Here is a 13,530-nt window from a genome sequence, read left to right as displayed (position 1 = left end):
CTTAGTTACGTTTTTGTTTGTCTTTTAAAGTGGTAAATGACACGAAAATTCAATACACTAATTTTGCTTATCGAGTAATGATCTTGGTTTGGCGGTGAAATCGTCTCCGCCAATTATCTTCAAGGCCGCGTTAGCCTCTCTGATGGCCTCGAATGATTTCGTATTATCCTGCCAATGGCTCCGCTGCGAGGCCATTCTAAATATTTATCCCGATTTTCGTCAGCATCTTCTGGAGCATTTACAGGTGAGTTGACCTAAACCGCCAGTTATGCATAATGAACATCGCAAATGTGAACTCATTTCTAGTTTGCAGCCTAATGAAATATACTCTCTGAAATTTTTGCAGATGGAATGGAATTCTCCTTCTAATATCTTTTGTGGAGTTTGTGGTGACCTGTTGGGTCGAGATGAAAGCGCTTATAGACACATCTACTTTCATGCCTGGTTGGTGTATCTGTCTGCTAGAGGTAGTTTTTATCAGACCTCCGAGAAATTGCCGCCTTGTAAGCTTCCCGAGGACTTCAGCTCCATCCCTGATTTTCCCACACCTTTTTGCTGTGCCTGGAAAAATTGTTGCTTTCAAACAAATGATGTGGCTAGTCTCTATTCGCATGTCTCCAAGCACCCACAGGTTCGTCATTAATTTTTTTTTCAAAATAGCGGAATTTTGTCTTTTGGACAACTTTTTGAGTTTTTCTACGTGAATATTTGGTGCTAAATATTGGTATAACTGTTTCTCTCCTGTTGTTTGCTATTATGATTTTGATGACGGAGTGGCTTTACGAAAACAGAAATTCCTACTGTTTAAGCCCCGTGAAATTAGTTTTGTAAAATCATTAGGTTTTGCGGTATGCATCGCCTTGTGGAAAGAGGTTTTCCTTCACAGATTTCGGCTCTCTTTGAGGATTTTATTTTGCACAGGTTCGAGTTGCGTCGACTTGTATCCCGTTAAGGTCTCAGGCGTAGTTGTTTAGGGCCGAAGTGGTATATGGAATGGGTAGTGAGTAGGACTTTTGGAGATAACTCTCCGTACGTATGGTGTTTTTATTTGTCAGTCAATCAGTTACCAACCGAAAATGTGCAGTGCGTTCTTTGTAGCCTTTGAAACTTATTGTTACCTATTAGTGCATGCTGTGCAAGACCCATTGGCTTACCTTCTACTCTGGATTTCCATTTCGAGTTGATCCAAGTGCAGACGAATTTTTTCGTCAACGTGCCCTATAAACACGACATCAAGTTGTTTCTGACACGTTAATCCCAAATTATTTTATAGTGACATGTTTTCTCATCATTATCAAGCATGGCGATTAATCACTGGGATCACTCGAATTACTTAAACCCTCTCCAAATACTGTACAATGAATGCGATGAGAAACTTTTGCAGCCTTGGAACTCGGTTCAAATTCATAAAGGCATAAGCCTCCAGCCACGTCCATGAGGTCCGACCAACATCTATGTATGAGGGTTCACAATAGAGGACTAGACTGATTGGCCAAATCAATGCCTTAATCAGTATAGGGTCCCAGTTAACTCTGGAGGTATGTTTGTCATCATCGTTTTGGATTTTTGTAACACTGATAATCGAGTTGTGAAATTTGCAGGGACTCGAGGACCCTCGTAATGACCCTTTTGTGTCGACGAAATAAAATAGTTTGCGGTTTTGCGCAGTAACGTTACATCCACAAAGCAATCACCATTTCACATCATCTTCGCTAGATATATATGCTAGGCGGCAGTGATGATGACAAAGACCAACAGTACGCCTGCCTTTGGGATGGTTGCTCCTTTTCCTGCTCCCGCCTTGGCAACCTCGTCGCTCACCTGCGCTCGCATACCCAAGAAAAGGTCGTCGCGTGTCCGCAATGCGGCCTCCTCTTCACCGCACGCACCAAACTCCGCGATCACCTCGTTCGCCAGCACCAGGTAAAACACTCAACTCCTCACTCCCCCTTCCAGTAGACTGAGGATCCCACCTCCTCAACTGCTACCTACCAATGCGCCTACTGCCTACGCTGCTTTGGCAACAAATCTCTTCTGCAAGCGCATGCCAACCGGCATATTAATAAGCATATCTGCCCGCTGTGCAACCTGACTTTGCATAGCAAAAGTGGTAGGCGGTTATGACCGTTTTGCATGCAATGACTTCAAATTGCTCTTTTAAGGAGTTTGTTTCTATTCTCACTTTTTGCTGCTTAAACGTATCTTTGTGATTCTTTTATACGACATCAACGATCTTTAATTTCCAATTCATTCATCACATTGAATTCAAAACTTTGTATCCTCAGTATCCTAACAGCACAATCCCTCCCATTGAAGCAATCTGTCCTTTTCCGATATGCAGCCGTCAAACGTCACATGCTTTTTCGTCACACGAACAAGGCTAGTGTATCCTGTCCCCACTGCTCGGCTAGTGTCAAAGATGCGCATTCCTTGGACTCGCATATCTCTCGGTGTCATCAACAGTCCAACTCCTCGAATTCGGTTTCGGCTGTGGAAGGAAAACGCTCTCCTGGTGAGTTATTGTCGCCTACATAGCTGCCTTTTGGAGTCTTCGCTCACCTCCAAATAGGACGCCTCTACGAAACTACTACTTAGTGAATAGCTAAGTTCAAATTCATCTGTCGAAGTTACTTTCATTCACCTGCTATTTTTACTTCTCTGTATGCTGAATTCTCTCCATCGAAACGATCCTTTGAGAGTGTGCTTGAATTCAGCTCCACACACTGGACCACGCATCCACTCGCCACGCAGATTGGTAGAGGTTTTATCCTACGTTTTTACTTTGGCATTTCCAGGCGTTGGGTCACAGCGCTCCACCACAGTCACCCCAATCGGTCCACTAGCCATCGCCGGGTCTCCCAGTCTCGGCGGAGGTCACCTCTTCCCTCTACAGACGTCCACACCCACTGCCACTGCATCGGTCAAGACGACTGTCTTTCGGTGCTCCGTAGAGGGCTGCAAGTTCTACTCCGCTACACGACCCGGTCTCTGTGTCCACATGACTAGAAAGCACCCGCCCGAGGAGCCACAGGGTAACTACGCCTGCCACCTTTGTCCCATGCGAACCACAAAAGGTGAATAGGTGGTCGTTGATGACCTCGTGTCGCTCATACCTTTTAAATTGCATTTCCTCCTGGAGCTGGGCCCAACCCAACCCCTTACTGTTTGTTAGGCTTCCTACTCTCACGCCATCTCATTAGCAAGCACAATCATCAGCGTCCCTTGGGACACTTTCGTTTCAATTACATCCTCTGCCCCGAGGACGGTCTCTATCGTCTGCAGACCACACGGCTGGACTCCATGGAAGTGGCCACAGCCCTTCTTGGTCCCCAGACAGTCGACCAACTGCTCATGGGTGGTGTCACCGAGCAAGTGGGCGGAGAGACCGAAGAATCGGCTTGTCATCCATCACTGTAGGTGAAGCGACCTCATTACCTTAATGCCATTTTCATTGCTGCAAGAGCACGAGCCGACTCCCTCTAGCCGAATTGTTCTCATTTCCAAGAGATATTACTCAATTTTGAATGTCGTACATTTCATTGCAATGTATTCAAATGAAATGCACAATGGTGATTGATAGTTATCCTTGTGAATTAGGCAATTTATTTGTCAGGCAGACGTGTTTTCGATAATGACGGTTTAGTGGTAAGAATGACTACTTATTTTATTTAAGTAAAGCTCGTTTAATCGCAGCTCGGCTGGAAATGCTTCCCAATGCAAATGTGTATGCCTGCCCCTCTAGGCGGGTGGGAAGTCTGAGATAATGGGATTTTTGCTTTCGCCAAAACTTCATCCACACTTTCTTCAACTGTGTGAACACCCATAATTCATCTTTTTCATAGTATCTACAATGTATCGTTACTTTCCAGCTTTTTTTTTCATTATTTAGAATTTCGTCCATGCATGATCGATCCAGCGTTTTATACTGAATTCTTGAATTTACATACCTGTATTTGCTCCCAATAAAGAACCATTTTTATGCGTCTTTCAACTTTTCCCTTGGTGGTAACAATTCAGCTACCAGAAATTTAAATTTTCTCCGAAAAATCCTTCATAGAATAAGTGTGTTTTAAGCCAGAACTGTTGCTTTTTGTTGTTTTTGGTTCCAACTTCTAATATCATTGCGGCTCACATTGAAGCTCTCCGTTGTTATTGAAGAATGTGTGGTGACTTATCAACTTTAACCTCATTGAATTAGTTCCAATTGTCTGGAATGTGCGATAACGTTAGTTTCCCTTGTCCTACCCTATCTAATAATTCATTTATATACGTTATGTGTGTGGCTAGCCATTTTAAAGTGGTGAATTAAATTTGATGACGAATTTGTTTGTGCACACAATGTTGTTAATGCCTCCCATGTGGAATTGAAGTGGCAGAAAAGCGTTCTCGTCGGGCTCCTCGTGTGGCATTCGGAGGCGTGGTAGCAAAACGTATTACCGAAAAGTGGTTTTAACAGGCTAAATGATCCCAGTGATGAGTCACTCGCGACCGGTACGTAGTCCTGTCGACACGCCAAAATGAATCGAGATGAGCGCGTCAATGAAAACTTTTAGCTGACCCTATCTCCACCTCCCACGGCATGCACCACTTCAGCGCCAAAGGCTATGCTCGCTCTGTACCTTTATTGTGGACTGCAGATAGAACTGTTCACGAAGAATTACTTGTTGAAGGTCATACGATAATTAACGCTTACTGTCTATCTTCTGGGTTCCAATCGACGATGCAGGGGGAAAGCATAACAATCATTCCCCTTCTTGACGAGTCACCTGGGTAGAATCAACTTTCCTCACCGCTAGGTCAATCGTACCGCATAGCCACTCCAACCAAGATTATACTTTATTCCAACAAATATACCAAATTCATAAGTAAAGCTACCGCTGTGTGGTGTGGTGCGTGACGCAAGATATGGCACTGAAGAAGGGTGTAAATGGAACAACGAAAGCAGAAGTAAGCACGTCGTACACTACAATGTGCAATTTTCCTATGATGGGGGAATGCCTCTACAACGGAAGTTGATGTCGATGCAATGACTGTCCAATTTCCACTCAGGGATTGTAGTTGGGGTTCTGGATGGGTACGACATAATTGGATGGCAGCATGCCGAATTGACCGGTTCGTCGAACTGTGCCGAACATCCAGCCCTCATCGATCGGTTCGCCGTGAAGGATCTCATCGCCCTCTACAAAGCTCACCTCATCATCCTCGGCTGCCTCGTAGCTGTACACAGCTTGGAAGTGCTGCAATTAGTTTCATCATTTGTGACGCCAATAACACGGGATACTGTGATGGCAAAAACAAAAGTAAATGAGGAGTACTTACCAATCCGCTGCCAGTCACCTTCATGCCGCCGATCATCACCAGGTCGGGTCGATAAATTGGAATGGCATCACCCTCTTCTTCAACGCTGAGGAGTACAATGAAGCAGAACACGTGCAGAAATGGAATGGGAGCATAGTAACCTGATTACAATCGGTTTCTGTTGTCAAGCTCTAGATGTGTCAGGCGTTTCTAGCTGATAAATTGAGTAATAAATGACCTTGCATTTTCAAATTATGGAAAAAAAGTCAATAGATGGCTTCACTTTATGGGGCTCCCACTGATTTACGGGTGTCTGTCCCATCTTTATTGCATTGAATTAAAACTTTGCTAGTTGCATAAGGGCAGCGTCTTCCTTACACTCTTATGGTCTGTAATTGACGCACTGATTATCCCCATGATTGATTGAAGTACACTGAACCCCTACAAGGATAACCGTATAGGTGGTTCGGTTTATCTAAGGACGCTGACTCCATCGGCAGAAGCTTTAGTCAATCTACTCGTTAGTATTCTTGAATTTCTGAAAGCAATTAAATAGTTAGGAGAAAAGTTACGAGTTTTATGTTTTTGTCTCCGACAAACTAATACTGATTCAACTTCCTATTGGGGAAAAATGTGGATTTAAATGCGGAAAATGAAATTGCTCAATAAAGCACCAAATGATTGGCTAATACAGAGAACCAATCAAATCGGTGTAGCGCCTGTAGGCCAATCAGGACTCACCTCTCCCTACTTTTTCCCACGTTATCGTTTTTCAACACTGAAAGGTAAATAGGAGGTGGAAGACCATTTATCGAGCTTGTCTAGGAAATGGCAACAAAAGCAACTCATTCAAGCACTCAGCCTGCTCACAAGCACGCACTTCTGCACGCTCACCCACCATGCACCAATTAGAGGGCTTGGCAAGAAATGAGTGTTTTGACTTCTGGGTGAATGCTACCACCTAATTTTCACATGGGCGTTTCTGACTTGTGGCCCTGTTTCTTGATTGTGGTGATTACCTGGGATTCCTCAACTCGATGAAAATGGAGCGCCACGTTTTGCTGAGTTAATTGCTGACTCAAACATCAACTATCATGCTGACTTTTTGCCCCAGTCTTGAGGAGCACATGAAATGAATTCAATTGTGTGGATTAGTTATTTGAGGTCACGCCAATATTGGTCTCACTTGAAGGATAATTGCTTTTTTAATTCGACGAATCGGTAGCTTAACCACCACAATACAGATGTTCCGCTTTTCAAGCAGGACACCGACACAGCCTACTGAACTGATCCAAGATGCAATTGTTGCTAGATCAAGAGCAGCCCAAACCTCTTTTATTGTTTCATTCTAAACCAATCTGTTTGAGATACATGATTTGTTGCAATATTTTACTGTCACATATTTGTGACGGTGACGTCAGATGCGAAAATCGCTTAAAGCTGGTCTCCGAAAGATTATTACTTTTCGAGGTTGAGGTTATGCTGGTTACTTTACCCACATTGAATGGGGTGTTTAGAAATCTCGCACACTAGCAATTAAAATAGGTGTAAGTCTCCACCCGTGCGTCATTATTAAATAAATGTGAGGTGGCTGCAATAGCTTGTGGTAAAAAGGGAGATCAAGAAAGCAGACACCACTTACCTGATGCTGTTTGAGTATTGGTCTTGGCATAATTGTCTCGAGCGTTGCCATTGGTGACATTCATCGGTGGATGTGAGAACGAGTAAGACTCTGGGCTCAAAGGAACCTGTTTTACTTGTTCACCTACAAAGGCAGTGTGTAAGTAGAGTGTTTACTTTGAATTATCTCATAAGCCGAAAGAAAAGTCGAACCGATATTTATCTAAATGCTAAATAAATACGGCAATTTCGCCTTTTACGGTGCAGAGAATGACATCTGGAGGGTAGACCAGGACTCCCTCATGACTAGACCACCATAAATGCCAATGAGTCTCTCTTTGCAAATCAAAGTGCGAAATATCCTTTGTATTATCCAGAAACATTGACAAATATCTCTTCAGATATACTGACAGGGTTTTTAAAGAACCACCACAAAAAGTAGCGGCGCGCTTATTTGCACCACCCCCTTCACTTTCCGCGTTTTCCGTCACCACCTAGGGTGTCTTGACGCTTCAGCCGTATCCGGGGTCTTTCAGCCATTTTTGCGTTGGAAAAGGGTCATTTACACCGATAATGTCCTGCTGTGGCTCAAGAAAGCAGCTTGAGCATTACAACTGAAAATAAACGAGGAGGCACCTTCTGACTTAGTCATTCTCTACCTCCAAGGCCCAATTTTGATTGGATGAATAAAATCTAGTTTGAGCAAATTAACTAAGCCCTTGCCAATAATACTTTTTTGAAGAAATACTTCCTACGAGAAAAATTTATAGGTACTTAAGCAGGTAAAAACGATCACAAGGTGCGAGCACATGGGGGAATAACTAAATAAAAGAAAGACCTAGGGGAACACGTGAGCACTCAAAGAGACTCTTTTGCAGATTTATGATAGGAAAGTGATTCAGCTAAATATGAGTTAGAAGGTAGTACCTATTCTAGCTTTTTTCGAAAGAAGCTAAAGTTTGGATAAACTTGGTGCTTTGAAAATCCGGAATATAGAATATCCGCGCTGTGATTGGTGGATTACATCCCTACTAATAAAAAAATAAAACTTTTAAGAAGAAACCTCCAGATTCAAAAATAATTTAAGGAAAACATATTTTTAGGCAAAAAAAATTATTAACAAACTGATGGCATTGAAAAATAAGACGAGGAAGGCGCAAGTGGTTCCCGTCATTTTTGTCTCGCTAACAGTTCATTAGTTGAACTTCTCACATTTTAAATTTACTTTAAACAACTTTTTTTCCGCCACGAATCACTGCGTTTACTTTTCTGACTTAATAGTAAAGTTGAATAAGAGATGATTATCCTTTTCTTTGTTGAAGATACCACCAAAATCAAATGGGTTTTTACACCAGGCTCAGCACTTCCGAAAGGTGCAGTGCCAGCGCCATGTAGGCGGCTCAAAGAAGATGGATTTCACTTCTAAGTTCTAGGTAGCATTTGACGCGTACAAAGTGGGGATGACATAACAACCTTTTTTTCTCGTGTGTTGTAGGCCATTCGCATCGTCATCGCCTCTGATGGTGTTTTTTGGCACTGGAGACAACTTATCTTGAGAGTGGAGGAGAGAGGCTAATTTAGTGACATTTATGACTGCCATCTGATGTTAGGGTGTGGATGTGCGAATGCCTCTGATCACGACTGACTGTAAAACGCGCCATCATTAGGCAACACTATGTTTCAGTCTAGTGGAGCTTGAGACTGATCAAAGTATTGGGTAGCAGCACATCCTATCCACTGATTATGATGAGGGCTGACATCCAGCAGAAGTACGGCATTAAACCTTGAACGAGGGTAGAGGACTGGAGAACTTCACAAAACTTATCCAAAATTGGATTGGATCTATAGGGTAGGATAAATGGGGAATAAAATTTGGGCAGATTTCTCCTCATGCTGAAATAAGTAAAGACTACACTCTAAACATCACATTTTTGCCATTATGTGAACAGGCTATTTGGTCATAATTTTGGTGCCAACAGTCAGCAGTCTCCCAGACCATCCGTAACAAAGGTGTGGAAGAGAGCTGGGGAGGAAGAGGTTGAATAGGATTGGAATTACACCACCTAACAGGATAGTGGAAAGAAGAAAGAAAATAATTGAGTGACAAATTTGCTGCCTACTAACCTGTACTTGACCGGCTGTAGCTCTGTTGTTGCATCGGTGGTGTCTCGACAGTTCTACTGAATTCGTTCTGCGTAAGAAAAATCTTGGTAAAAGAACCGACTTACTCACCGTATAAACACTTTATTTTGAATGCAAAATATAATCCAACTTGAATTATCAAAAGAAAGCACAATGCATCGTCTTTCAGTTCCAAAATGGACTTCATCGGGCAAACTAAAAATTTAAATGCCATTTTGAATCTTTTGCCTGAGATCGGCAAAGCTTTTGAAATATCACAAAGCCTTTTACTTGAAAATAGATTAACTCAAGCTGCTACAGTTTCTTGGAGAAGGGGGGCTGCCACTTACACCATAGTCGAAGGACGCTTGACTCTCAGGAAGGGATGCCTGTCGGCCTCTTGAAAGCTCGTAGTCTCTGTGGTATTGTATCTAATACAACAAAATAAAACCATGAATTTTCTGCGAAAATTATGAACATTTTACCTAGACAAGCAAAAATTTCCTTAGGCATTATTAAATGAAGTTATCATTCGACAACTACGGTCCATCAAAGAAGTGACTATTTCCCCTATCTTTTTAAAAAAAACCAAAATTTGCTTCTAAGTGACCAAAAAATACTTTTTATAGTATAATTTGCTAAGGAATGGAATTTGTTTTATTACACAAAGGGAAAAAATCGAATAAACCAAAGGCGGTCTTAAAGGTCTGGCGCATTATTCAAACAGCTGGAGGAAACTATCAAACTTAAGGCGATCAAATAATTTATTGTGTACTGCAAAGTGAGATAGGAGGAGCTTAAAGATGCCTCTTTGAATGCGTGAAGTGGCAATAAAGTTGCTCTCTCCTCTACGGCAGGTCGCAAGGTCAAATAGCTTTGCCCGGAGGAGGAGGAGTCGGTCTTGGTGAAATGTGTCGACAGCTGGGAATAACTGCGTCTTACTAATGCACCTTTTTGTCAGTTCTCTTGTTTAGAGCTATCAAAAAAACGAACATTTTCCACTTCACAGCCCCTTGATAAGCACATATTTTACCGCCCCAGATGTTAAATAAGATATAATACGACCGGAGACTCAAAAACAAATGTTTGTCTGTTTGGGAATTCTCCTCCATTTCTCTACATTTGGACACAAGGCCGATACCTAAGCCATTCTCATCAGCATGCCTTACCACTGCCCCTTCTGACTGGGTAGATCACCCACAGACCGGCACAACATCCTTGGGTACAAGATGCTACAATCAAGTCTTCTCGGCTTTCCATCCCTGCGAATGAACGAAGGATGGAATGCGCAATTAACACGCACCATGGAGATGTGTGTTTCGGTGTGTGCCTATTTGAGTCACTTTGTACGCCCCGTTTGGCGTACGACTTCAGATGAAATGAGTGGACGGATAGTTAGGTGGACGACCAGATCGTGTCCAGGAACTAGGTGGAAGTTTTCTCGGTCCTGTGAGCATTTTTGCTTAGCCAGCGCTTTCCTTGCAAATACATGGCTTTATGTTATGCATAGTCGTTGGGTTTACCTGACCAGCTCAATAACCGTTCCAAATTAGACCATCAATATTGTAAGGCAAAATAAATAAAAACCAAAAATAATGATTGTTTGATAATTTCTACCCCACACAGCAAGAGGGATTAACTGCTCGAGGTTTCGTAGGGACAGGCACACCTGCCGAAGCATGACATCACCAGGGGCTAATATTTTGGTCGTGGGAGTAGAAACTTGACAAATTTAGATGAGGGTGAGAATTATATTCTTCTTAAAGAAAGTCTATCGAAGTAATTTGCAACTTTGTTTAACAGCCTCCGTAGGTCGTACTTCGGCTTTGCTTCATGGTTTTCTGGCCATGCTGCAGAGCCTCCCAGCTCCTCGTCTTACGTCGGTAGTACAGGTTCCCCATTACTATCATGGCTTATCTCGACCTCAGGGAAGACTCGAGACCCTACACACATTTGGGGAATATGGAATTAATATACGATGACCTGATAGTTTGTTTAAATTTGTGCTTAACCACGCGGCCAAATTGCTCTCGGAAGGCAGTACCTCCGCTCCGCCCTTCCGCACGGTAGTGAGTGATATATTCTTCTATACAATGTCAGCTGATCACGAATTCAGCTAATATTCGTATTCATTAATTTCATAATCTTTGATTATTTCAGAGTCATTATTTTATCATCTACTTTCGAAATTCACTGGATGGTTTACTGAGTGAAATGGATGGAGAAATAATGCGTTTGTTATGTTATCAAGACGGATAACTTCGTCTATGCATTTTCGCGAAACATGACACCTTTCAGAAGTCTAATATTTTAGCCCTTTTTTGAACAATCCATGCAACTTAATACGCTGTTTTTGGTTGGCTAATATGCGGAAATCTTACCTAAAATAAAGCGGAAATGAATTTCTTGGGAAAAAACAAACTCAAAAAATACATTTTTCAAACTTTAACCGCATTTAAAAATCCCTTTCCCACGCACTATTGAAGCGCGCCAGATTATTCAACTAACTACGACGTATTAGCACACACCTTTACACACACATGATCAAAATCTGCATCACACAACATCGCTTGAGAAGTTTTCCCACCCAGGTGGGAACTCACCTTACTCATATTCTTGGTGTTTATTGCAACCTGTTGCATCTCGGGAGTGTCGCTGACCTGGGTGAAGGACTTCGACAGTGGGTAGTGGCTAAAAAGCAAAGCAAGTACTTACAAGAGTCAGAGGGGAATTACATTGTCTGGATCTAAAATACCTACTAGCTTAACGGTCTGGTATTCTGGCCAGACTTGCTGGAAGTATAGGAGAGTGCTGAAATATGTAGAACAATTTTTATCTAGGCTACACCATAGTTAGAAGCTAAGTGGATGACGGTAAGAACATACAGGTGTGTTAGACAGGAACTCATTCTCTAGCAGCGTGATCAGCTGGTTGTGTGTGTGTGGGTGTAGAAGATGAAGTATCAAACTTACACATTACAGTAGGGTTTTCCACCATGACCTTTAAAGTTGTGGATTCCAAGAATTTTCCTGCATTCCTGACATCGAAAACACGATTTGTGCCACAACTAAGCGACGATAAAAAGCAATGTTAGATGTACGCATGCATATTGCACCTCATTTAGCCGAAGTTAAAGAATTCCTATTTTCTTCCTTTCTACCGACGCTCAAAATCCCCTACATGCATAGTTGGGCAACATATATACTGGCCACACCTCAGTCTTGTATCTACGGATTTTATAGTAAAAAAATCACCCAGTTTAAAGAATATTTCCCAGAAATACTTATAAAACCCACACGTTTTTCCTGTCAAAAGAGGTGCTTTAATCGATCGGACTTTGCACCAAAAAGGGTGCTTAACATTTAGAATTTAGAACATGTTAGCATAAAATTAGAAAGCTTCATCTAATGGGAAATACAAAAAATCAGAAACCATATTTTGCAACAAAATAATGCATTAAGCATCAAAATGTACCACAGTATGTAAAGAAGATGTGTAGTGTAAGACTTTCTTATTTTAATACAGAATGAGCTATATAGCTGTCAGACTAAAAACAAATTTTTTTATTGTCTCTGCTATATTAATAAACGTTATTTCACAGTGCACAAATTAGCCAACTCTGGTCAATGTTGATTTTATTAATTATGTGAAAATTGAAACCTGGTCATGTAGAACTTAAACACAACTAACTATAGCAGAAAGTTGACAAATTAAAGAATTATCAAATTCATTACTAAAAACAAATTGTCTCAATTGCACAATTTTATAGAAAGTACGCGTCCTTCGCTAAATTTTGCTTATTTTATAATGGAGGCTTTTCTAAGCTGTAGAAATTAGTGGGGGACAAGGGCATATATAAGTGAAGATGCATTGAAAACTCTAAACCTACTTTATCTAGGCACCTTAGTTCCTCTGTGGGATACACAGTTTTGCCGCAAGCACCGCAGCTTCGCTCCATGTGCATTCGCCGAGGTCAATTGAAAAGTGGTCAAACCAAACTCATATACTTTCAAGCATGGTTTGTGGATAATTTGAACAAAAGAGGTCGCATAAGGCTGTTATTTGGCATTTGCAGCTTTTTGGCAAAAAATGATAAGGTTCTTGCAAAACGATTTAATATTTACAAAATTCCGACATTATGGGTATGCAACCAGTGAAAAATCTTGAAGTGTCATAACATACGAAAAACATATAATCCACCAATTGTAAGTTGTTTGAAATACAAAAAACTCAAAAGCAAAAAAACTAGTGTGTTTTATATGAAGTTGGCTTTGGCGTTGTAAAAAATCTCTTAATATGCGAGGATTTATACCAATCGTTTCCCATGACCGTGGGACCGTTTCTGGAGTATCCCTGTAGCAATCTAAGCCTACCTTTGGACAAAAGAAGACATAACACTTAAAAAGAACTTGTATGTTTAACAAGTGGTAGAGCCTAGGGATACTGGCATGGCCTAGAGTCCAAATCACTCACCGGAGTTGCAAGAGACAA

General features: G+C 41.6%; 2 protein-coding genes across 2 annotated transcripts; one reads left to right on the top strand and one right to left on the bottom strand. All coding sequences in view use genetic code 11, as the record gives it.

The window, feature by feature from the left end:
- Positions 1 to 142: 142 nt before the first annotated feature.
- On the top strand, positions 143 to 3,483 carry EGR_03830 (Histone H4 transcription factor; the record flags this gene model as incomplete). The annotated part of the gene is made up of 8 exons (XM_024493079.1): positions 143 to 244; positions 347 to 631; positions 1,717 to 1,923; positions 1,960 to 2,110; positions 2,342 to 2,512; positions 2,796 to 3,074; positions 3,173 to 3,372; positions 3,418 to 3,483. The coding sequence occupies 8 exons, from the start codon at positions 143 to 145 to the stop codon at positions 3,481 to 3,483; spliced, it is 1,461 nt and encodes a 486-aa protein (XP_024352540.1).
- A 1,562-nt stretch (positions 3,484 to 5,045) lies between these two features.
- On the bottom strand, positions 5,046 to 13,003 carry EGR_03829 (LIM and SH3 domain protein; the record flags this gene model as incomplete). The annotated part of the gene is made up of 9 exons (XM_024493078.1): positions 5,046 to 5,237; positions 5,320 to 5,404; positions 6,040 to 6,076; positions 6,941 to 7,063; positions 9,043 to 9,109; positions 9,390 to 9,470; positions 11,643 to 11,730; positions 12,012 to 12,106; positions 12,929 to 13,003. The coding sequence occupies 9 exons, from the start codon at positions 13,001 to 13,003 to the stop codon at positions 5,046 to 5,048; spliced, it is 843 nt and encodes a 280-aa protein (XP_024352539.1).
- Positions 13,004 to 13,530: the final 527 nt, after the last annotated feature.

The sequence above is a fragment of the Echinococcus granulosus genome (assembly GCF_000524195.1).
Source record: "Echinococcus granulosus chromosome Unknown EG_S00021, whole genome shotgun sequence".
Classification (NCBI taxonomy): domain Eukaryota; kingdom Metazoa; phylum Platyhelminthes; class Cestoda; order Cyclophyllidea; family Taeniidae; genus Echinococcus; species Echinococcus granulosus.
This window is presented reverse-complemented; position numbering and strand designations above follow the sequence as displayed.